The sequence below is a fragment of the Plectropomus leopardus genome, chromosome 4, assembly GCF_026936395.1.
Source record: "Plectropomus leopardus strain MGB_pleo_1.0 chromosome 4, ASM2693639v1, whole genome shotgun sequence".
NCBI classification, from domain to species: Eukaryota; Metazoa; Chordata; class Actinopteri; order Perciformes; family Serranidae; genus Plectropomus; species Plectropomus leopardus.
In genome coordinates this window covers 9425637-9451739 of record NC_142179.1, presented here as the reverse complement: position 1 = coordinate 9451739, position 26103 = coordinate 9425637, and the positions used below count along the sequence as shown (strand labels likewise).

General features: G+C 39.3%; 1 protein-coding gene across 1 annotated transcript; it reads right to left on the bottom strand.

Annotated features, from left to right (window-relative positions):
* Positions 1 to 444: 444 nt before the first annotated feature.
* Positions 445 to 22574, bottom strand: gldc (glycine dehydrogenase (decarboxylating)). The gene is made up of 25 exons (XM_042488776.2): positions 22157 to 22574; positions 21904 to 21982; positions 18553 to 18688; positions 18000 to 18164; positions 17766 to 17843; positions 17485 to 17632; positions 16183 to 16379; positions 15935 to 16031; positions 15571 to 15676; positions 15019 to 15158; positions 14187 to 14267; positions 13928 to 14025; positions 13177 to 13261; positions 13036 to 13077; positions 11881 to 12023; positions 10979 to 11054; positions 8145 to 8270; positions 7171 to 7320; positions 6087 to 6199; positions 5721 to 5862; positions 4358 to 4469; positions 4167 to 4262; positions 3098 to 3270; positions 2937 to 3017; positions 445 to 1424 (listed from the first exon to the last, which is right to left on the bottom strand). Exons 1-25 carry the CDS (start codon positions 22442 to 22444, stop codon positions 1284 to 1286), a joined length of 3093 nt encoding a protein of 1030 aa, XP_042344710.1. The 5' UTR covers positions 22445 to 22574; the 3' UTR covers positions 445 to 1283.
* Positions 22575 to 26103: the final 3529 nt, after the last annotated feature.

The window sequence follows — 26103 nt, the reverse complement described above, 5'->3', positions numbered from 1 at the left end:
CAAATAACAGCTGAAAATCACATAAACTTGCATGCAGAGACAGGCAACAGCACAGGATGTTGTAAAAATGGCCAAAAACAACATTATATAGCACATTGCCAAAACAATCAAAAACACCAAAATATGACATTTCCAGAAAACAGCTGAAAACTACATTAAATAGCATGCAGAGTCTCGCCATAGCATTGAATGATGCAAAAAATACCATACTAAAGCATGTCGAAAAAATGATCGAAAATGCCATACTATAGTATGGTAGAAAAATGTCAAAATATGATATGTGACATTTCCATAGTCTCGACAAACTATTCTCACAAAATTTGGAATATAAGATTTCAAGAAGCTTTGCCACCACCAGGTCACAGTGTTTACTCATGAAAAACTTCACCTCAAAATGTTTCTATAGTGAATCTAACACCCACACCAAGTTGAAGAGAAATACACTGAAATTTTCCTTTGGGTTTAATACATACATTTCTTTTCTACAGAAAAAACAGTTAAGATTAGAAAATAATTAATTTAAAATTAAGACTATCCTTATCTACCTGATCAAACATGTCACAGAACACATTAAACCATTTTCGTACAAGAGATGCATATTAACAAAAGCCTACAATAAACTACTCCTACGTTTGTCATAGTATTTGGGAAAAAGGGAGAGTCATAGCAACTATTTTACACAACAGTATTGAGGCACCAGGGGCATTTTTGTGGGAGTCTAGAAATTATCTGCACTCAACTTAAAATACAGTTTTCAGAGGTGTGTTATAAAGCGGCCTCAGTTTAGAAGGGTGCACCTATTTGTGACCTGGAAAAGGAAATGTTGCACCTTTGGTCCATTGGAACAGTTCGAGTAGGGGACAACCCCGTGACCCCCGTAAGGGTGAGATCAGAGACAAAGCCCAATCCTAATGTCCACCTCACAGACTTGACACTCATTCGTAATAAGTTGGCTGTGAAATTGACGAGTGCTCAGAAGCTCTCTTACAGACTTTTGGAGCCCCAACCTAACACATTTCTTTCCCTGCTACAGTCTCTGCGTGAGGGAATAAAACAATCTATAAGTTTGACAGTCTTTGATGCTATTGTTTTCCTCCAGCTCTATCTATTTTGTGGAGGTTGTATGGAGAGCCTGACAGTATTGATTTACGTTAACCCAATCTGATCAGACATGCTGTGATAAACCCTCCATTTCTCATATTTTTCACTAAGTAAACTGGTGTTAAAAGTCTGTGAGGTTTAAGAGCTCAAGCTGGACATTGTGACTGGACCACAGGAAGAACCTATGAGGAGGCTCTCTTCTCCTCATATGGAGACTCGTATGCCTCCATAGGTGGGCAGGTGCACACAAGGTTCTGGTCACCGTAGATGTCATCGATCCTGGAGATGCTCGGCCAGAATTTTGTCTCTGGCCTAATGAAGGGCTGAAAGACAGGAGGATAAACGTCAAAATTAAGTGTCTTTATGCTTTTTATGAGCTTGTGCTTATTACGCCACACAGACATAATAAAGTAATTTGCAGTAAGACTCTAAAATAGGATATCAGAAGTGACCAAATTCAAAACTGTTCATTTTTTTTTAATAGAGCCTGTTATCACAAATCATAATTTGCCTCAGAGGGCTTTACAGTATATGACATCTCTCTGTCCTTAGAGTCTTTTATATAAAGTAAGACTTTTTCATGTTATTTTGGACAACATAATAAAGTATGAATTTTAATGCTATTTTGGACATTTTACTACAGTATGACTTTTTAATACTTTTTCAGACAACATGCTTTAGTATGACTTTTGTACAGGTTCGTTTGAGCCTACCCACCTCTGTGCAGAACCGATCCAAGAGCAATGCATGCTGGTTAGATTTGTGTCCGGCTCTAGCCCGACTTGCTCTGACATCATGCAAAAGTGGACAGCGGTAATCTCGCGATTTCGAGGTGGCCACAGATTTTAGAATCAGGCGATGCAGTTGCTCTCCGCCGACTGCTAACGCCTGGCTCTCAGCTGATCGAACAGCTTATTGGTCAGATAAACTTTTTATTTTTTTTCAGTTTCAAATATTTTGAATTTATTTGTCTTATTTGAAGGATTTTCTGTTTACAGATTACATGCTGTGACTGATTGTGATGTTTTGCAGTCACAATGATTGAATACATTCATAATTAATTATACAGTCTATTGTATAGTATTTTAACTATTTTGAAGAAGGAATTAAGGATTAAACAGCACAACTTGTGGTCAGTTGTCTATGATGACTATGATTTTTTATCCTATCTTGGAAGTCAGAGTGCACAAGACTTTTTTATTTTATTTTGAATAACATAACATACTATCGAATGTATATAAAACATTTAAATATTCTAAAAAAAAAAAAAAAAGTTAAAATTACATGTACAGATCATGTACAGATGATCCATTGGGTGGTTAACTGTTCCTTTAATACTGACGGGTCTGATTCGTCGTCTGTCTCTAATTTGAATATATTACTTTAGGCTATAAGAAATTAGAAAGGACATTTTTTTAATGATTTTCATAAAAACAAGCTGATAATAATCATTAGTTGCAGCTTTAACAACTTTTAATAAGTGATGTGAGGCCCACAAACAAATCTATTTACCACGACTGTAGTGACATGGAGGCAGAAATGTGATGGATATCTCAAAGCTTGTACAAAAAAATCAAGTGTCTACGCTGCAGTTTAGTGTGAAAATATTTTTCACAGTTTTCAAAATGGTTTTAGTGTAGATGGAACCGATGCAGCTATATGGACTAAATTATGTTAAAGGCATTTCCTCTTCCTCCAGAGAAATTAATATCAATTCTAATTTTTGACCACTAGAGGGCGAAACAAACAACAAATTTCTTATTTTCAGCACATTTACCACTACTAAAAACTTGTTAGGTAGTGTGTAATGAAGTCGGAAAGATGTCGACACTTACCAGGGGGAAAGCGGCGTGCTCCCTGGAGTAGGGTCTGTCCCAGTTGGAGGATGCGATGCAGGCCAGAGAGTGAGGAGCCATCTGCAAAGAAACACGAGAGAAGCTTCTTCAGCATCATTTCACCTCATACAAATCAGACAGATATAGCCAGTATAGCCAACCTTGAGTGGGTTGATGCGGGAGTCCATCCTTCCCTCTTCAATGTCTGCGATCTCCTGTCGGATACCAAGCAGGGCGTCGCAGAACCGATCCATCTCGGCCTTGTCCTCCGACTCTGTGGGCTCGATCATGAGGGTGCCAGCCACAGGCCATGACATGGTGGGAGCATGGAAACCTGCACACCAGCACAAAGAAAAAGAATCAGAAAACAACTTCTACTAGTTACAATAAACCAATTGCCGTTGCCAGGCAGCCAGCTTTGCATGTGTATGTATGAAATGTACATTTTATTGATGGCCCGCCTGTGTATAGTGCATGCAAACATATTGTAAGACTAGCACATTTACATAAATGTTAAATAATGTCTGTTGTCGTTATGAATGAAATAAAATGAAAAAAAGGTTAGATTTCTCTTTCTTTTGGTTTTGAATTGCTTTGTATTAGTTTTTTACAAAGACGTATTATTCTGTACATTTAATAGCCATGTTTTCACTAGAGTGCAAATTTTAAGCAAACTTTTGAATTGTTGCAAAAAAAATTTGCAAATTAGATGCTTTCTGTCAACTGGTTTGGAGCGAATAAATGATCCATAAAGTGTAGTTTGGTCAAAAGTCTGCAGTAAAGGCTATTATTTATGTGTAGCTGTAGTCTGCCAGTAAAAATAATAGAGTAGAGCAGCAAAACGTCAACAAAACAAGTCATCTCATCTCACTTATCTACAAAAGAAACACTGAGGTTTTCAGAGATCTGTTTCAACTGGAACTGAAGATGCCTCTTTGTGAGGTGCTCTGAATAAATAAGTACAGGTGCAACTTGTGAGTCTGAAACCCTCCTAAAAGAGCTTTTTTATGCAAAATTATATATAATTATATTATAGTATCTATAAGTTTTATTACATTTTGCCATTTCAATATAACTTTTCTAATGTAATACATAAAAAATATGTGTAATAATGGCAACATGGCTTAAGTCTAGAACAAGGCCCCAAAGCGCTTTAACCAAAATACAGCAGCAACTACAGCATTTTTTGTATAACAGTTAAGGAGTAATGTGTATAATGATTTGGCCAACCGTAATCTTGCAGCCTCTTAGCCACATCCACAGCCTCAATGTTAGCTGTCTTCTTGAATGGCCTCACATCCAGAATAAACTCGTGGGCTACAAAACCTGTTCAGACCAACACAATAACATCAACATCTTTGAAACATCAAGTAAGCTTTTTTTTTAACATTGATAGAATATAAAGCTTTCACTGCGGTTACCTTTCGTGCCTCTGAAGAGGACCTTATAGTGACCTTCCAGCCTCTTGGCCATGTAATTGGCGTTGAGAATGGCGACCTCTGTAGCGTGAACCAGTCCTTTGGATCCCATCATCTAACCAGAAAACAAGAATGATGATAGAAAGAAAAATGGCAGGAAATTCCACAAGATATATTGATAGAAATTATAATTATTTATTTACGGAAAATTTAGAATTAACTTGCATTCAGGTCAAATAATATCAAATAATTTTAAAAATCTGAATTTGACCATTTTAGTCTTGAAAACTAGTTGTGACAATGAGAAAAGGCCAGCTGCTCTGCTTCTCTTTGCAAGAAGTTAAAAATGTGCACATTGATAAACACCTGGTAAAATGTCATGACAACACTTGAGCAATGGGCATCACCATCCTCGCATCGCTTCTCAGGGAGTTTGTAACATTCAGACATTATTTCATGTGACTCTGACATGAAACTCACATGACAGCCAGCTGACTTTAACAAAACGTATAGTTTCATAGCAACAGGTGAAGAAATAGAGGTTTAAATGTCAAAATCGTCTCACCAGTTACACTAGATAAATAGTGTTTTTAAAACCACCTATCTGGCCCAACAATGATAAAAAAGTCCCCTTGTAGTTATTCTTAAGGGAATTTTAGAGTTTCCAGGGAAATTATACCAAATGTTGATGGCTTATCCTGCTCTCGGGGTTGTATACTAATCCTGCGTCCAAATAAATAATTTTCGAAATGTTTAAATTGTTATGGCTCTCCACCATGACCATAAATTCTGCCAGTTAACACAACCCACAAGCTAGCTTGCAGTATTGGATTGGAGTCGTGTTTTTTGTTGTGCCAACACCTGGGGTAACTACTGATAATGCAGCACCAACCTGTGGTGAAGGGATTACGTTGTTAGCCGCCGGCATTTTAACTAAGCCACCTCCACATATGCACGTAATTTCAGACTGGCTACTGCTCCTTTATTGGATACCGCAACAAGTCCTTCCCTATTTTCCTGTTTTTACAGGAACCATGTTAATATGAGGAATCACATAGCACCGTGCAAGCAGTCATGGAAATAAGATAGAGAGGAGTTGCCATCAACTCAGTGCATTTATAGAATAAACTGTTTCAAAAATATTTTTACAAATTGGCATGGGTTACTTAGTTACAAATATTTCTCCACCCTGCTGTCAGTGGTTTTTTTTTCTTCAAACATTTGCTACCGCATGCTTCAGGTGCTTTTCATTATACTAATAAAACATGTCTTTTTGCTCGTGTCTCTTCCTTGCTTAAAAATAAACATAGTCATGTTCGGATAAAACATCAACACAACAAGAACATCACTGATTTTCTGTGCTGACCTTGATGTAAGCCCAGGAGATTGGCAGGATGGCGCTGGAGCCCCAGGGGGCGGCGCTGATGGTGCCCAGCGAGCTGCTGGTGTTGACTGAATGCATGGGGACGACCGGGTGGCTCGGCAGGAAGGGGGCGAGGTGGGCCTTCCTGATGAAGAGCACATTGATGTCATCAGAACAATGTGATTTTTTAAAAAAAGTGTTGCTGGTTAACTGTGATTATCTGCTTACACACTAGTATCGACATGCAGGCGTGTGCACACACTCTAAACTGATACTGTCACCTTCAGGGTTACATTCAGATATTTAGCCGACAGGCATCATATTTCCAGTGAATCCAGTGAGTCTACATGAATATATGATCTGTCTTACACTCCAATTGGCCCCATGCCAGGTCCTCCTCCACCATGAGGGATGCAGAAGGTTTTGTGCAGGTTGAGATGAGACACATCAGAGCCGTAATCTCCAGGACGACACAGACCCACCTGGAAAACAGCACAATATAGACTGATCATTTGGAGTACAGAATACCTAACCTAAAATTTAAAGCTGTCTTCTAATGAAGTTCACCATATTTCACAAGAATTTACAGTGACGCACAAAAAAACCCCCAATAAATCAGGGCCAGGGCGTCTATGACCCAGCTCTCATTCACTGTTTGTAAAGTGCCAGCATGGCGGCTAGGTCACAACGAGCAGTGACTGACATGATTGACGGCTGCATTAGAGACTCCGAGGCTCTGGTGTTTGTGATCGTTCTCGTGCGGCAGATTCTTGCAAATTCTATCAGAGGCACCGTGAGGAGGCAGAGGACCATGATGGTTTTTAACAGTTTATCTGTCTCGCACCACAGTCAGGCTGTAATAAGTGTTTCAGCAAATATGACAATAATGTATTTTTTTAAAAAGTTACCAACTAAGGCTTCAAGTTCTTGCAGGAAAATGAGTACAATAATCTAATAATTTTATCAAGATTAGGGCTTTACTTAGTTTAAGGTCTCTGACATGAAAGCTGGTTGGAATTATTTTAGTTGTAATTCTAAACAGTTAGACATTTTAATTAACATTTATTTGCATGTATAGCATCCCTGTTAAGTGCCAATATCTTGCACAACTTATTGTTCTGGCCCTTGAGAAGTAATAACACATTTGCAAAAATCTTAATATTGTTGAAAATAATTTGAATATCTGAATACATATATAAAGTAATTATAATAAGCTTTCATTGTAGAAGTCAGAGTGGGCAGGGTGTGTACGTCTGTCAAGGATTGGTGGTGATATTGGCGTTAAAACCGCCACCTGCATATTACAGAGACCAAAGGTTATCCATTTACAGCATGATAACACACATCTATAGACCTTTATCCTATTATCACAAGTAAAAGTTTACTTTCTTTTTCTTACATCACAGAGCAGAAACATTGAGTTGTCACGTTATGCTGCTGTTTCTTCTCCCACCTGTGCGTTCATGTTGGCGCCGTCCAGGTACACCTGTCCTCCATTTTCGTGAATAAGATCACATACGTCTCCGATCTGCTCCTCAAACACACCAAAGGTGGAAGGATAGGTGATCATCATGGCTGCTAGACTCGCCTTGTGCTTGTCGACCTGGAGGAGAGGACAGGATTTAGGACATCAGCATCAGCATCATTATTAAAACTGTACTTATCAAATCCCAACACCCCATAATATAAGTAACATCACATCAGTACCTCCTAATAAATGTATTATTTTTAATTCAATTTAAAGCTGCCATGGTCTTTTATAAACTTTATTAAGTCTTAATGATCTGCAGATGTAGTGAGCAGTCCATCACTAAAGACTGAGTAATTATAACAATGGATTTAAAATTTTGGCCAGATACTACCAAGTGTGACAAGTGAGCCTTACTGCTTTACAAAAAAAGTTCAGATTTCATGACTTTCATCACTATTCCTGAGGCAGTATTCCAGAAATTTTGCCCTACACTATTAAAGTTACAGCCAGCCTGAGCTTTTCGGAAGGGCGTAGGTGTCATCACTGCCACAAGTTTAGCAACTGTCAGTCTGTCGGTCACAAACTATCATAACAAATACAGAAAAGCATGTTTTGGGAGCAGATCGGCCAGACGCTCAGTGTAACTGGTGAGTGTTGTGCTTTTATCACTGTGCGTGTTGTAAACCTTTTGACTGTGCAGTAAACTCCTTTTAATCTAAAGTTACGTCAGCTGACTAACCAAATATCGTTATAAAAAACAATAACAACATGCTAACATGACAGTAAAAACAATGCATTTTTATGAAGCAATCGCAAGCCACTATGTTTCTGCCAAACAAAACACTGTGAGTACACAATGCCCTTATACAGCTGCTCTCTCTTCTTGAAACCTGCCTATTCTGATGTGCAAATCCTCATGCGTAAACCCAGTGGAATGCAAACAATCCGGCTCTCACCAGTGCCTTGAGGTGTGCCAGGTCGATGTTGCCATCCTTATCCACCTCCACCACCTGAACCTTCATGCCAGCCATCTGAGCGCTGGCTGGGTTGGTGCCGTGGGCTGACTTAGGGATCAGACAGACCTGGAGGTGAAAGGAAAAAGCTATGAATGCAGCAGGACAGAGTGTTGTAGCCTGGATAAAAATTATGCTTTTATTCAGTGTGTGAAAAACAACTTTTTGACTACTGTTGTCCCTATGATATTCAAGAATCCCTTCAGGCTATTACTGCAGAATAAACGCTCATTATCCAAGAGCAGCAGAGAAAACAAAAACAGAATCCAGCTCACTGCCAAGACGGTTTTCACATACAAGGAATTAGCTTTGAATGAGTATCAATCTAAAAATGCCGCTTTGTACAAAAAGTACACCTAACGAAAATCATGCACATTTTTTTAAAGCCAAAATATATTAAGCTAAAGGTCGTGAACAGTAAACATGTAGTGCCTTGGGCCTTTATATTATCAATAAAACTAGAATTACTGCCACATGGTTGTATGCCCCCAGGCACCAATGGTGGTCCAAGGTGGTTCTTGAGGGTTCTTGAATTATGGCCAAAAGCATGTGGTATGAGGTCATCAGGACCCTTGACCTTTGACCACCAGATTAAAATCAGTTCATTCTTGAGTCCAAATGGATGTTTGTGCCAAATTTGAGAAAACTACCTCATGGCCATCCTAATATATTGCATTCACGAAAATGAGACGGATGCATGTCACTGTGACCTTGAGCTTTTAACACCAAATTCGAAATTGAAGAAGAAATTCCATCACAGTGGTCTTAAGATATCATTTCCAAAACAATGAGACAGATGAGGTCAAAGGCCAAGGTGGTTTTGACCTATGAGCACCAAAATCTAATCAGCTTATCATTGAGTCCAAGTGAATGTTGAAGACATTCACTAGAGGCAATGGTCAAATATCGTGTTGAAGAACGCGCCAGACAAACCCAAAAACATAACACCTCTGGCCGGTGCAGAGACATAAAAATGGCTGTACTGTAGAATAGATATTAAATATAAATTCTTTCCATTCTTTATACAACCAGAGCAGTGCTACTGAGGGTTTAGTCTGTGAGAGGAAATGCTGAAATTTTGTTCTTGGCCAACACCCACCACTGGCACTAATGTGTAACCTGCCTTCAGATCATTAATTGATTTTATTCCTTATTAGGGAGAGGCAGTTTTTTTTTTTACACGGCAACTTGTGCAAGGACACTGGGCCGCTTAGACCTGTGGGTTGGGTAACATTTACAAATGACTGACTGGGAAAACACTGCAGAGTGTCACACCACTGACTTGCAGATCTCAAAGTCTTAAAACCTCCAAATATGGAATCTTGGAAGCAGGTGGCCTATAGTTGGATTGCAGTGTTTTCAGCCCCTTTGTTTGCACAAACGGTTGTTAGTTTGGACCTTGACTGTTTCAAGAGATCAGGCCACTATCTAAGATATACGTATGAGGGAGCCATTAAAAAACAAAGGCCGATTTAAAGTACAGGAAAAATACTTTAGTCAGCCAGTCTTTAATCTGAGGGGGCGTCTTATCTTGTGCTGTCCTCGAGCTGCTGCCAATCAGCATGTCAGGATACTGAAGGAATTTTTAACCAGAATCGCTTAAACATGTTAATCTGCGGTGTCAAAGTGACCTGTTGTAACCCAGGAACAATAAAAGTGTCAGGACATCTAAGGCTGATAGGGCTCACACACTGTGTGTACTCATGCTCTTTATTGACCTCAGTCAGCATAATGAAAGGAAATACTGGCTATAAATCATTCTTAGATATCAACGCTATAACTGTGCTCATAATGATGGAACATACGTCTTCCAATAGCAATGTCATCATTGCTTTATTGCTATTAAATGTACTTTGATCTTCTAGAAAAACATGCAAGTTTTTTATTTTGACTTTAACTTTTTTAGTTTAATCTGCACAAAAAAACAACGGCAGGTTGTTGTTTTTACGGCGGGTTATGAGTGAGGTCTGACCTGCTGCTTGCTGTATTTCATAATTAATGTACATATAAAAGTGCTATCTATTTCTCAACCTTTGGCACGAAAGCAAATAAATGTATTAGTCTCTAAATTGCTGTGGGGCTCTGAATATGGATCTTATTGTAAATTCCTTTGTATCTTTGGCTTGTAGTGCATATAAAGAAATACCTAATCCACAAAGTTTTCATTTGCATATCAATTACTCAGCTCCTGTTATGTTAAAATTCATGAAGAAAACTTAGTTTTTCTCATATGGCTATACGGTGAGCAAAGAAAGATCCATGAATTTAAGTTTCAGGTGTCCATGTTTAACAATAGCAAAACTATATCAAGAAATCATTAACCGTGACACAACTTGTATAGTTCGATCCCCATCTAGTTAATCCCGTCTGTGCTCAGTTCTTTCAAAACACATCTATTTTCACAAAAATGTGAATAAAGGACATCTGCATAGGATTGGCACACAAGGAGTTCACAGAGTCCAAACGCATGCGTTCACTAAGACACGCTACTTGTTCGTGCATGAGATTAATGCAGAAGTGTTTTTATTATTGCAGTTTTGGTGAAACGAATGTTTGGGAAGTTTTGAGCGTAAGACTGAATAAATGAGACTTTTCTCAGTTTTTGAATTCTTTGTTCACTGTTAAGGCATGCGGAAATAGGGTTTTTTCACAAAATTTTACTGAGTAAGTGACATAACGTATTCACTTAAGTGTCATTAAATCCTATTAAGTGCCACATAACACTAATTCACACTGACTTTCAGTATGACTGCAGTCCAATTAGACAGCACACTTACACTTCTGGAGCTCTCTCCCTTTGAGTTCAGGTACGCTTTTATGGCAGCCAGGCCAGCGTATTCTCCCTGAGCACCACTGGAAGACAAGGAAAATACACAATGGTCATGCACCACGTACACACGCATGCATACACGCACGCACGCCCCATTACCGAAGGACAGTTCAAAGACCAGTCTGCAGACATTACCAAAAGGGGAGAGACAGATGGGATGAAAGCGAGCTGCATGATAACTCTCCAGGCCAATGTAGCATGGTTTGGCATTCATAAACCCTCTGCTGCTGATAAAGTGGTGATAGACAGCAGAGGTTGCCGTGTGCTTTATCAGCTGAAACCTGAATTACTGAAGCAAGCAGCTCCTAACATTTGACTACTGCATACTGATTGAAGTCTGAAACTAACTACAAAGTCCCAGACAACAAAGGGAAACTCCTGGTTTATCACTTCATATATAAAGGTCTCATTTCCACTTTTTCATTTCCAGTCAGTTCAATTAACTGCTCAAGATTATAACGCATGCATAATTATAGACAGTAAGATCATTTTATTATCAAGGAATGATATTAGGATGTTAAAATATTGACTTAATGGTGAAAAATGTGTAAATCCTTGTAATCTAACACAGGTTATTCAACCAGAGTTTTTGACTGAATCCATTAAAAACAGTTATTTTTATCAGAGGTTAAAATCATATACGGAAGAGGGAAATTTACATTTTTAACGCAACATTTTTGGCAGGAAATGCCTTAAATTTGTTAACTTTTGGACTGCCAATAAGGGTTCAATTCAAAATAAGCATTGCTTAAATTTTTGTGGGCTATCAAAGAATTAGGCATCAAGGACTAATGCTTGATGAGCTGGTGTTGGTGGAGATTTGTGCTTCCACTAAAAGATGGGTGTTACCTGTTTGGCTGGAAGGAGATGCTGTCATAGCCCGTCACCTCACAGAGGTCCTTCTCCAGCTGTCTGAAGAGCTTCTGGTAGCCGTCGGCCTGATCCAGAGGCACAAAGGGGTGGATGTTGGCAAATTCCCTCCAGGTGATTGGCTGAGGAAGAGAGAGGGTTCAGATTGAAGATTCCCTCTTGAGCATAAAAAAAGTGGCCATCCTCAGTGGGAGGAGTTTCTCAGATGTTGTGGAGATCATTTTGTTGTTTACATAACAACAAATAGACTATCTTCATCACAACTGAGCAGCTCCATCCACAGAGGAAGGCCATGACATGTTGTTTAGGCTACATTCAGACTGCAGGTTAACTAGATGTCTTTCTCAAATCAGATCTTCAGGACAAACTGTCTGAAATATTTTTTGCAAGCGATCAAATCGGATTTGCTTGTCCTGACAGCACCAACCGATCTGCATGGGTTGCTGTGGTAACAATGTAGGCGTCAGTGCCTATGTAACTAAGCTGGTGAAGCATGGGAAATGGAGGCTAATGGCAGCGACTGTTTTCAACATGTAAAAATGGATAAACAATTTCAGAAGACATTCAGTGTCAGATTAATCATTATGAATTAATTTTACAAAGTCTCCAAAAAGACACAGCAGTTCAGGACCAGATCACAAAGCCTCTGAAAAGGAATACCATCGCACCGGAGCCCTCTTCAGAGCGGTGCGATGGTTAACGTCTGGGCAAAAAACACCAACTCTCTCACATGCAGCATTCCAGAGATATTTAGCGTTAATGTCTTATTTGACATCATCAACCCCAGAGTTAACTTCTACAGTGTCCGGTATATCAGTTTTTGTCCATCAGTCTTGTTAAACATCTGGTGGTGATACAAATTTGTGCGCGCAGCTCAGTAAAAGACAATCTGATTTGAGCATTTCTAATTTCTAATCGGATTTCTACAGATACACCTTATTATGGAGGCTCAGGACTGAGATCCATCTGGAGAAATGTAGTTCAAGATGCCTTTCAAACCACCTCCAAATATGGAGGTTTGGATCTGCTTTGCAAAAATCACATTTTGCGTGTTTTTGTTTTTTTGTAAAGTAAAAGTACCTTGCAATGAGAATGTCCAGACAAACTACCTCAGATGCAGCTTGAATTACTCACCATGAGCTCTGAAGAGCTGTTGAGCTTCATGGTGCAGGAGCCCTAAAGAGGAGAACAACATTTTGCCATCATATATGTCATGATATGTATTTAAATCGTCTGTAGATCTGAGTAACTAGTTTGTCGTCATGTAGCACTAACCAGTGGAATCATGCTGTGCACCAGGGAGATGTCCTTGTTTTCCAGGCGCTTCATGTATCGCACAATGTTGGTCTCAGAGTGATAACTGAGGGTTAACCAGAAAAGCAAACATAGCATGAGCCGAGGGCAAATTGCTGCTAATAGCGTGCTTCAAAATTATTAAGCAGTTTGCCTACCCAGTGCATTAGCAGGAAGTCTGACCAAGCATTTTTTTCAAGTGTCACAATCATTTCATCAGAGAGTAAACAGAGGACTTAAGACATTCAAAGCACTGATACCAGACTGTCTCTATGGCACTAATAAAGATAATATGCTCCACTTTTAGCCACCAAAAGAGATGCCTGTGTTGCGACTGAGGCTCTCACTGTCCAAACCCATTTCTACTGCAGAATTAACGTGTTAAATTCTTGCTTACACTTAACTATATGACTTTTGGCTGAAAATTAACATATTTTTGGATTGTTGCAGTCATACTGAAAAAAACAAAACATTTAACACAAGTAGCAGGTGCAGCAGGCCTTCATATCAGAAAATTGGTACTGAAAAGTCACCACATTTTCATCTGTCATGTAATGTGGTGATTTAACATCAGTGGCCAGTGCAGCTGTATTTATTACCACACAATCAATACGGAAAATCTGAGTCTAGCCTAACGTGTCATAAAGACATAAAAGTGTTTGTGCAGTTTGTTATCATTTGTTTTCTGCTACAGTGTGTACTACAGGGCTGCAGTTTAACCGAGAGTACCAACCTGTTAAAGACCTGGTGTGTGAGGTACTTGCTCGTCCTCTTGAAGGGACTTCCCATGATCCCCTTCACCCGCTCACCCATCTTCTCAGCGATCAGCTCCTGAAAATTTAGCATTTCAAAAGTAAAGCAGGTGGCGTTTTAAGTCAAAGCAACTCAGATAAAATAACAATCAGTATGCAACCCTGCAGCAAAGACACACATTAAACTGAAATGTTAATGACAACAGATGAAACATAAATGAGTAAATAACAATCACGTACAGCTGAAGATTCACAGCCAAAGACCCAGAGCAAGTCGTCCAAGTCCCTCTCAGTCACCGTCTCATCCAGGGAGACTCCCAACTGTTGGCGGAGGGAAGGAGAGATGAACACAATTTTAAAAACGTTTTGACGAACAGCACACCTCTGATATTCAAGCCTCTGTCTTAAATTGTATGTTAATCTGGCAGTGTGCATAATTTCCGACTGAGAGAAGTAAAACATCAAAACAAAATTTTGTTTCGACAGCTTGGAGATGTGTAAGTGTAGAGAAACGGGTTTGACTACTCATGGATTATTAACGGTAGGCTTGTTGAATGTTAGGATTTTTTTTTTTTTTTAAGTTACCAAACAGATGACAGCTCAAGTTTCTGGTAGAAATGAATGGACTAACATTTTTAAAAATGAGGACCATACCAATTATTTCTGCTACTTTTTGTCATTTATCTGGAACTCATGGACGTAACAACTATTTGTTAAAAAAACAAGAGATTATTTTGGCAATGTGGGAGATTGAGCCGTTTCCTGGTTAGCAATGTACCACTTGTTTATTTCACTGTACTCTGTGTTTGCTGGGGTTGGTGATTCACTGTGTAACGCTGCTGTTTTGGAAGTTGGTAATTTTCTGGCGATTTTGATCGTGTCATCATGTAGTACTTGGCTGTGGCGTTTCATTTAGTTGCATTACTTTATGGCTGTGTGGTGTTACAGGTATGGCAAAGCATTGCCTCGAAAAAGAAAAAGCTCCACCCCGGTCATTGTACACCTGTCAACTGTACACTCAACATTTGAAAAAAAATCAATGCGGTGCTATCCAAAAATCTGATAGTCTCACCACTCCCTCTGTGTAGACTCTCAGGTTTATCTGCCTCTGCGCAGCTCTCTCAAAGATGTCTTTGGCTGCAACGCTGCAGTTGATCTTTAGAGTGTCAAAGAACATCTCACTGTGCAGCCGATGTCCCGCTCGCTTCAGACCTGAAACACAGTGTGCAAAGTTGTGTGTGCAAACAGTTGTATTCAGTGCATGCTTTAGATATATTTAAGATATATTTTAAAAAAACAAACAGAATAAATGTGTTTCTTTTCATGGAGGATGGAATTGAATGAGAAAATGGGAAGAATGTATTAGGTTGGTTTTTTTTTGCGTTTTCCCCATTTTGCATAAGGTAGCAATGATGACATATCAGTTTCTGTCCAGTTTTTAAATGGATTATCAATCCTCAATGTGCCAGATGCACTCATTGAAGTCTGACAAGACTTAAAATGACAAAAATCATGCATGTGTTACAAATGAATGTCTCAAATTGTAAGGTTACTACATCTGTAAAATAATAGCGATGCTGCATAAATAAAAGCTAAATTCAAGCTCAAAATACAACAAATATACCTTCAGCAAGGATCAGGGCAGCATTGTGTGTCCTCTCAGCGATGTGTTTAAGTCCCTGGGGACCATGATACAGTGCGTACATAGCAGCCATGTTGGCCAGCAGAGCCTATGAGTCAGATGTTGAACAACAGGCATGAAAATGCAAAGAAAATAATACATAGTTAACATCAAGACAAAAAAGAAAGTTCATTACAAAAATTAAAAAACATTCTTCCACTTCAGCTAATTGATTGACAGTAACTAACAATAATAACAACACAGATTTTTTCATAATGGTTGTTCCAAATTATGTTACTTCTTATTTCACTTTATTTATTTATATGTGAAAATGATAAAAAAAAATACAATGTGACCCTTGTCGTACCTGTGCGGTGCAGATGTTGCTGGTTGCTTTGTCTCTGCGAATGTGCTGCTCTCTGGTCTGCAAAGCAAGCCGATACACCTCCTTACCAGCCGCGTCCCTGAAATATAAATATGTGTTTTTTGTAAACTGTTCCAAAATAAAGCTTTTGAATTTCATCCTTTGGTTTGAATGCAAAGCACTGTCATTTACATAAAGCGTACACCAAAGTTCCTTCCAAGTTTTCCTGACCGATGAGTGTCGTGTCTCACCTGGTGACTCCAACCATTCTGCCAGGCATCATCCGGATCAAGTTGTCTTTAACAGCGAAGAAAGCAGCGTGGGGACCACCATAGCAGAGAGGGACCCCAAACCTCTGGGAGCTACCTAATGCGATATCAACGCCAAACTCCCCAGGAGGACGCAACACACAGAGGGCTAAAAGGTCTGTGGCACAGCAAGCCAGGGCCTGGACAGGGAAAGAACCAAGTCAATGGACATAACTCCTCTTAATTATGAAAGGTCACATATTCTGGCCAATGTGTAGCTGTTGGTTTGCAGTTATGCCACATGCATGCATGAGATGAGCACTTCCTGTAACAGAATGGTTGAACCAAATTTTGATAGTGGTTTATGCACATCCCATCCCGAAATCAAAGCATCATTGGGCACAAATCTTACAATAAACTTTGAGCATATCTTAATTCAAATGGACTGAGAGAACACTACACTTCTGCAGCTCCTCTTGGCTCTGTTTTCACGCTTCAGAAAATCTAGCCTGTGACAGGAGACTTTGGCCAATCAAAGGTCATTTCAGAAAGAGGATGCTACTATTAGTTATTCTACAAATGCAGATGTGCATGCACGTTCCTTCAGTAGGTGAAAGTCGGATTTATTGGCAGAGAATCCTGCAGGGAAAGTTGCTACTCAAGCATTGGCAACAACTGCCTACACTGTAAAGCAACCTAAAACACAGAAGACGGACTTTTCTAAATGAGAGTCTAAAAGAGAGCTGACAAAAAATGAAATAAAACGTGGTGGCTGAATTTGAGCCACTACAGCTGCCGTACAAAGTTTTGGAGCTGCTGTCCACTGTCCTTCTTGCAAAGCAGTCCACAGCAGCATGAGTGAGGTAGAGGCATAGTGGGATGCACTTGTTAGTAAATTCTTGTCTCATTTTTGGTCTGATAAACAGAGAGAGAGAGAGTGGGGCAAGGAGGGGCTGAGCGAACGCGCTGCATGCAACTCTACAATGAAATAGTATTAGATATATGAATGTACAGGAAACACTAGATTATTGTATTTGCATTTGCTCGTGGTCGTCTGGTGGAAGATTTTTTCCAGATTTTTGCCTACCCCAGATATAAAGATGTAAAAAAAAAAAAAAAACCAGGTCTTAAATATACTACAGTGTCATCAGCATAAAACTTTAGGTCAATCCAGACAGAGGGAAAACTGCAGTAGCAAATCTAAGATTTTGTGTTGTGTCTTCCTTTGATATAAAGTAATCGACAACTTGCAGAATAATCTCCAAGTAGATCTTTTTCTTGTTTTTGTGGCTGAAGCTCTCTTACCCCTCCCTTGTGCGCCCGGTCAACGAGGGCTGTGAAGTCTTCCACCCTGCCATCAGTGTCTGGGTACTGAAACAGCACACCGCTCACATCCTTCCCACTGAAGTCCATCTCATGAGGCAGCTTCAGCACGGTTTTCACCCCGATGTAGCTGCAACACGACAGGGAAAACTTAGAGGTAGCTTATATTATGTTATGTAAATAATGCAATAAAAAAAAATTATTTTTCCTTTTCTTTTCTTCATGCAGAGTTCATACACTAATTTTGCACATGTAATACATACTTGGCTCTGGTCTGCACTACAGCGATGGTCTGCGGATGGCAGCGTGGGTCAATGTAGAAGGTTCTTCTTTTGTTTTGTCTGTGAGGAGTTAACACAAATAATTTCTCAGATATACCCATTCATGTATCAAGGCTGTATGTATTTGCTTCGTTTCTTCCTCTGTATTTTGCTGAGTGTTTCATCCTATGTAGCAACTTGTTCCCAAAGTGTAACAGTAATTTTCTTCTTAAATACCTGTGGCAGAGCTGCATGGCCTCAGCAGCAGCCGTGCCCTCATCAAGCAGCGAGGCGTTGGCCATTGGCATGCCTGTAATGTCACAGATCATGGTCTGGTAATTGAGGAGCGACTCCAGGCGACCTTGAGAGACCTCAGGCTGGTAGGGCGTGTACTGAGTCACCCTGAGACCAACATGGACACAATGAAACAACAGAGCGAGTTCAGACATGAGCACAAAAGCAAAAACTGGTGGTATTCAAGGAAGCGAGACGGGACAGTGGAGTACATTGTTTGTCTCCCCCGATCCTGGGATTTTGAAGAAAACGTGGGCAAGGATGGCTGATTTGGATTTGGGTGAAAGAAAATCTTGCTCAGCAGAAAGTAGGACAGAAGCACATCATCAGATCTCATGAGTCACAAGGCTTACTATCAGAGTCACATTACTCTGCAGCAGAGCAATTTAACTTTAAATAAGTAACCCTACCTTAGGGCTAAACGTCATTCATTATCTGTAAGTGGAAACAAACTCCTTCCTCTTTCAAAAAGGGAGGGCCACTTGAGGAGACTCACCAGCCTGAATTCTCCAGGAGATTACGCTGGATGGGCGGTGGTACGGAGCAGTTGTAGTAGCCCATGCCGATGTAAGACCTCCACACTTTGTTCTTTGATGCAATCTTCTGTAAGGTGTCCAGAACTTCATTCTCACCTGAAAAATATTTAATTTGTGATCAGAACTTGGTCTCTTGGTCAAAAACTCCCCAGAATCCAATCTGATTGGGCATCCATCGGACGTGCCAATGAGCCCAGAAAATTGTATTCAAGACAGCCCTACAATCAAGACATGCCAAAAGATCTAATGAACAGCATCTCGTCTCATGTGAGGAACTGACTGTATTACTAATAAGACCAGTTAGAGCCGCCACATGCAGCTATCAAACCTCCTTCCTACCCACAAAATTGAGTATATACTGTAAACAAAATATCACAAGAAACAAAACTTATTATTGAACAAAAAGAAAAACAATGCATGTACAAGATATTTCTGTCCATATCACAAGTAAACATCAAGAGACGGACTACAGCCATGGTTTCTTGCAGTTATTTAGCCTCATTCCCCGGCGCTGTAAGGAAGCTCTGCCAGTGCACAACCAGCCTCTGAGATTCCTCTGGCCTTCCTGGCTGCCTAGCAACTCCAAGGAATGGACAATACCGCCCGTCTGAACCGAGAGCCCTAACTAGAAAAAGACACCTCTGAGTCTTTGGTGGTGAGAGGGACTGTAGCCAGTATACAAGTGGTTATTTACAGCTTCTTGTAAAGGCTAAACGGTGCACATTCACAGTCTGGAGGTGGTGAATCGGCCAAATTCAGCTCAGAAAATAAAAATGCAGCGATTATCAACAGGTTCAGGGTGAGTTGTTAGTGTGTATTTTTGTGTGTGAGTTTGTTTCAGTAGGGAGGACTGCTTTCCCATGGTCCCGGAGTTCTACAGGGCAGCAAAAAAGCCTGATTCAGAACCATCCAGGAGGTCTATTGTTGAAGAGAGAATCCCTCACTGGCTTTGCAAACTGAAGCCCTCTAAAGCTGAACAAGCAGAAAACCAGCACTGCCTCCAGTTTGTTCCTTCAGCATGGCTTGTTGCATTATGAAACCTGACAGAGTCACAGGAGGGGCTGACACAAGGGTGGATCAGAGAGACTAGGTAGCGATATAGTACCTGATGATTTTTAACTCCTGTGTTTTTAACAACAATCTTCTCTATATGTTGGATTTTCCAGAGGACCTCTGGTGTTAAAGCTGACTGTCTCCGGTGAATGATCTCTGTTGAATCAATGACTCGAGTTTATGGTTGCACAATCATACAAAAGAGTCATGCCAGCATTTATTTATCATCACAGCAAGTCTCGGCACAGCTCACAAACAGAATACATAAAGGGCCGATCGCACCAAGACGCATCGCTAGAAAAGAGTCGTCAGCAAAACCATTGTTTCCCTCTGATAAAGCGCACTTGTTGGGTTTGCTGCTGCTTGATGTTGCTTGTGGCTGGTGCATGATGGGTTTTTCTGGCCATTTTTGGGTGCACATGGGTGCAATATTTTCAACTTTTGGGCTCATGGTGTGGAGTTGTACAACTTGTCAGTGTCACTTTTGGCCAAATGCACGCTTCACAGGTGCTCCCAGCTGTTTTTCCAGATGCTCTTCCAATGAGTGTTAATAATACACATACAAATAATTAATTTACCAATCTGACTCATAGCATTATAATTTTAAATGTTCTATAATTGGCGCAATAATGTTGTAATTGTGAACTCTTTTGGCCTCAATAATCATGGAGTGAAAATCTGATGTCATGGCAGCCCTGAATACAATCATAGTTTATCGACATTCAGAGGTATCATATTGTGACATGATAATATAGACCCGAGATGTTCATTTGTCCATAATAATAAAATTAACTATCATTTATTACTATTTTGGGCTTTAAAAAATTGTGCCAGGCATTTTTCATTGTTTTCCTACATTTTGATTAAGTAATAATGAAAATAATGGTTAGTTGCAACACTAATTATTATGCTGTCTTGAATAATTCTGCCAAATTAAATCAAACTGTCATTACAACTCAATAAACATACTTATTAAAGGCTTTGTTTTCTATATTTGTAGTGATGCCAGAAATGATAATATTATTCAGATGTTTATTTCATCCATTATGTAACTAACGATTATTATCGATGCCGATTAATCTGTTGATTACTTTCTTGATTAATCAATTAGTTGTTTGCTCTATAAAATGACAGAAAATAGCTGAACATATTGATCAGTATTTCCCAAAGCCCAAAACAATATCCTCAGATGAAGATATTCAGTTTGTTGTACTAGATGAGTCAGTAAAGCAGAAAAAAATCACATTTAAGAAACTGGAATCAGAACATTTTTTAAAAATTACGCACATGATTAATTGATTTCCAAAATAGTATGCAATTAATTTAATAGTTGAAAACTACTCACTTAATAATAGCAGCTCCAGTTTACTATTTTCATTTTGCACATATAACAACAGCCCCAGACTAACAAATTAACAGAAGCCACTCTCTAAGCAGAAGCCTTTTTGGCTTTGGAAACACAAATTGTTCATGTAGTCAGTTATCATTTTTTATCTTTTACTTGGGCTTACCGCTGACAGAGACGCACCTGCTCTTACAGAGGGGTTTCATCTGCTGCTCAAGCCAATTCACTGAATTCACTGCCTGAATTCAATGATCATAATCTCAACATTATTTACAGGAAACACCTTCTGATAAAACCGCATCATTTCTCCGCCTCCGGCTTGTGAAAAAAAAAGCTAAAACAAACTCGATTAACGGGAAGACTGTGTATCTGGGGCTGACACATATTGCATAGGAGAAAAACACACATCCAGTCAAATCCCCATGCAAAAGTCACCTTATTAGGAACCCCCTCGGCTGTGATGTAATGTGAACGCTGTAACCAGATTGAACTGGACTTGGGACCGGAGCTCAAGGCTAAACTTTACACTCCAGTTGCCATCCTATGAGCATCGGCGGCTTCCCAACAGGAGATTGGTGCCGCTCGCCGAGTTTCGCAAAAACAACTCCAAATATGTTCAAAGGAAGACTTAACAGGGGAGAGCGCTCCACGGCACACAATAGAGGTGCAACCTACATTCCAGCCACTCACTTGGCTTCATTTAACTGCCCGTTTAATGTGGGAAAAACCTCACCGTGCAAAATAGATGGAGACGACTGACATAAACACACTGTTTTTACGTGCATTTTGATGATTTTGAGCATTTTAAATCAGGTTTGGCACAATGGCATCGATGCAGAATTTCGCCATGAGGATGTCACATGAAGATGTTATTGTATCAATAATAAATATACTCAAATGAAGGTAAACTTACAGATTGGATCATCCATTTTCATACTCCGCTGCATACGGATGGAGGCTGGAACTGTGTTTTCGATCAACTGGTCGATCGACTGCGAGAAAAAAAAGAATTTTAATCAATAAAAGCACTCAAATCATGGGTGTGAACATTGAGTAATATCAATATGCTGCTCGAACACTTGTTTCTTTGGTGAAATTTGGTTTAATCAGAAAGAAAGGATGTTTTGCGCCCAATTTTGGTGGGGGGGATGAGTAACAAATCTTACCTCGAGTCCCAGAGCATCCAGCATTTCTCTCTTCTCCCTCTCACCTGGACCAATGTGCCTCTCTGCAAAATCATCATGTTTGGGTAATATTCTCTCTATCTGTCTGGAGGAGACGGCTGCAGAGGTCCTCAGACCCCGGGCTGCTGTCGGCAGGGATGCCCCGCTATTTCGGATCCTGCACTGAAGTTTCCAAACCACGCGGCTCTTGTCACTCAGACGCCTGCACGGTGCGCTGGGATTCACCGACTTGGCCAAGAAGATCCCCCAGGACTTGGCGCAGCTCTGCATCTCTAAATCACTTTGCAAGACAAGTCCGCAGAAACTGGTAAAGCCTTTTTCCTCCCCTCGCGCGGCAGAGTTTCCCCCCACTGAGAGTGATGCGATCCCTGCAGGAGACTCTGCCAACTCCTTCAAACTGCAGAGTTTATACAACTGCACAGTTGCACAAGAGCGGGCCAATCAGCGAGGAGACGCTCTGTGACGCAGCGACGAGCCCCGGTCAAACAGCTGCTTAACTTTCTCACGTGCCCACCGTGCACTGACCAGGAGGAGGGAAAAAAGAAATAAGTATCACTGCAGGGAAATTTCAGGAGCATGCAACTATTTCAAAGTCCAATCAGGGCGCCTTGGTGTGCTCAGTGATCTTGTGTGAGGGCGAGAGGGTAATATGGGACAGTAGGCAACACTTAGACCTTCTTGCATTTAACCAACAAAGTGGTATAGATAGATTGATTTATAGAGCTTATTCATTCCTATTTTACAAATCAAACTGTGATGGGTCAGATGAAAACATTACATCTAGGACTGTGTATTGGCAAGAATCTAGCCATACGATGCGTATCGCGATACAGGGGTTACGATTCTATATATTGCAATTTACGTAATTTCAGTTTAGGGAAAACTGTCATGGTGTAAAGAACACGCCACCATATGATTTTTTTTTTTAAAAAAGTTTTCTTTTGCTACACTTTATGTAATCTAAGCAAGTAAATTCACATTTGCTGATATCAGTAAAAAAATAAATAAATAAACAGTGATTTGGGGATTCTTTAGGTCAGGGGTCAGCAACCTCAGGTCTAAATGAGGAGTCATCATTATGTTTTGTCACAAAGTGGTTACTCTGCAGGTGGGTTATTTAATGTGACTTTTTTTTTTGGTCAAAGCCACAAGGAGCCACTGACCAAGGGTTAAGGGCCACATGTGGCTCCAGAGCCACAGATTGCCTACCCCCTGCTTTTGGTAAACAAATAAAATAAAATATAATGTCACCATTAGGCCAAACTACACAAAAAGTACTTGCTAGCGAGTCACCCAAACTAGTTTTTAACACTTTTTTCCATCCTTAATTTCCATTTTGAAACATGCAGTGCTATGAATTGTGTTTAATTGGTTCATAAGTGTGTATAAAGGGAAACAGTCCTCCAAAAAGCCCTAAAACTCCTGCTTTCATAGGGGACCAGCCCCTAATATATTTACCTATAAGCCTACCCAAACATATTTAGTCTAATATCATAAAGAAACAAAAAGACATTCTCATCTATGGAACTTTTTATTCCTCCTTTTTAAATTGCTAACGCTGATTAATCAATTATCAAATTAGTTGGTTATTAATTTAATCGTTAATAAAAAAATTGATTCATCATTGTAAATTTATTTCACATATGACTAAACACCACAGTGGTGTTTAATCCATCTAATAAACTTAAAAAGTCTGCTGTTAACGTCCAGCTGTATTATAAATTAAGAAATGATGCAGTGTTAGTGTCTAATCACTGATTAAAGAACGCTGAATGACTCAAAGGCACAAAACCAAACAGGTGAGCTGAGACAAAGAAAGTCGTTATATTGTTGACACCCTCTTTCGTCTAAGAATTAGATGCAGCGAATTTTCGGACGTAAACGACTCATTCTGACCCACAGTTGGTGATTATTGTGTTGCAGCAATACTAAAACATGAGTCAGACAGTAGGACTGGAGCCAAGCATTTTACAGGAACATCAGACACGCTTTAGTGAGTCACAGTGCGTGTGCACACGCGCACACAAAAACACACACACACACACACACACACACAAAACACACTTTTACTCCTTTTTTGACTTATGTGAAATCACTTGTTCTATAATGCGTTTTCCAAAAAATATCAGGTTTATGCAGCACTTCTCACAACAAAGTAACACATGTAAAACAGGTCAGACCTGCTTACATCTGGCATTTCCCTTTAATTAGGACATCTCACACCATCCAACCGCGCCCTATATAAACATCACAAAACTGTCAACAGCAGTCTTGCTTTGACGCAACAGACAACATTGTTCAGCTTGAGATACAATTGCAGGTTAGTATGAAAGTGCTTCCTCAAGAGCTTTTTAAATCTTCAACGTTTTTCAAGGTTAGATTAAACGAGGTCAGAGATTCAGCAGAGCACGCGTATAATTTAGCTACAGACAGTTTTACACTAGAAAATATGTTTTACTGTAAATATTCGGCAGCAGACTGTTTAGGAAGTTGTGATGTTATCAAGTAAAAGAAGTAGATATAAAGCAGAAATAAATTATATAAACTGGTATATATTTCTAAAACTTTCTAAAAAAAAACTTTTTCCTTAATTCTTCTTCACCAACAAAAAATAAATAAATTCTCTTTTTTGGTAATCTGGAATTACCAAAATTATATTTTTATTATTAATCAATTACATTACTAATCCAATCTTTTTTTAAAGTTTGCCATCACTTTTATGTTGCCATATTATTTTCTGTATATCAAGTTATGTGTTATTTATAAAGATGTGAAATTTTAACGTTTTTTAGGTGTAGGCTTCAATAAGGCCACTCGTTTTTCTTCCTCCCCCCTTAATTGTATATTATTTGTTATCCATTGTCATCATTATTCATTGTTGAAGAGCCTAAGATTCAAGACTTGTCAACGACTGCTTCTGTAATAATTGTGCATATGATAATAAAGGACTTGAAACTAAGTATTGCCTCACAAAGCTGCTAGTATGACTGAAGACGTGCAGTCATTTTTACAAGATTTACAAGATTTATCTCATACATGACAAACCAGCACAGCGGTGTTAAAGCCATCTGATTAATTTAAAAAGTCTGCTGTCTAACTTCTATTATTATTACGCTGAAATATAAGATAAGAAATTCTGCCAGTCAATTGGGTCAGTTCTGGGTCAGTTTGTAAGAAATTTTAACCAAAAGCAAACTGAGTGAAAACAGACTTCCTGAGTTGCTATTTGTTTGATTTGGGGAAATCTTATAGACACCTTTTAGTCGCTACAGTTGCTTAAATATGAAATAATAAAAATCTTCTGTAATCCACAATACTGATAATGCTAAAGAAAATGAGTAACTATTATCAGTACTGCGTGATAACGGTGAACAAAAAGGATTGCTTTAATGCAGGTCACAGGTGGAATGGCAAACACAGTCAGTCCAGGTAAAATAAGTATTTCACCTCTTTGAGAGGACAATCAACAGAAACGTCTATCAGCATCGTCGTTCTTCTGTCAGCGACACTCAGACTCAGATATGGGTTTGATGAACTGGTTTTGGGAACGCCATCAGTTTTTATTGCACCAGTGTTTTTCACTTCCATTCGCATTTTTATTTTATTTTCTTGCTAAACGGGGATATCTGTCCTTGACGTACAGGTGTGTAATGACAAATCCATAGATTTTTATTTTATACTAAACTAAGCGATATTCAGTGTAACTACAGAGCACTATTACTACAGGAGCCTTAAATTGATATATTTTTACTGAAGCCATATATAATTTCTATTTAGATTCAAATTTTATTAGCTTCAGTAGGTTTGATTTGTAAATCAAATATATGGTAGAAAAAAATCAGTCCAACTGAAACATAGGACAGTAGCAGAATCATTATGTATGAACGTATGTATACTGTTTTTTATACTTATTTGTTAGTATTTTATTT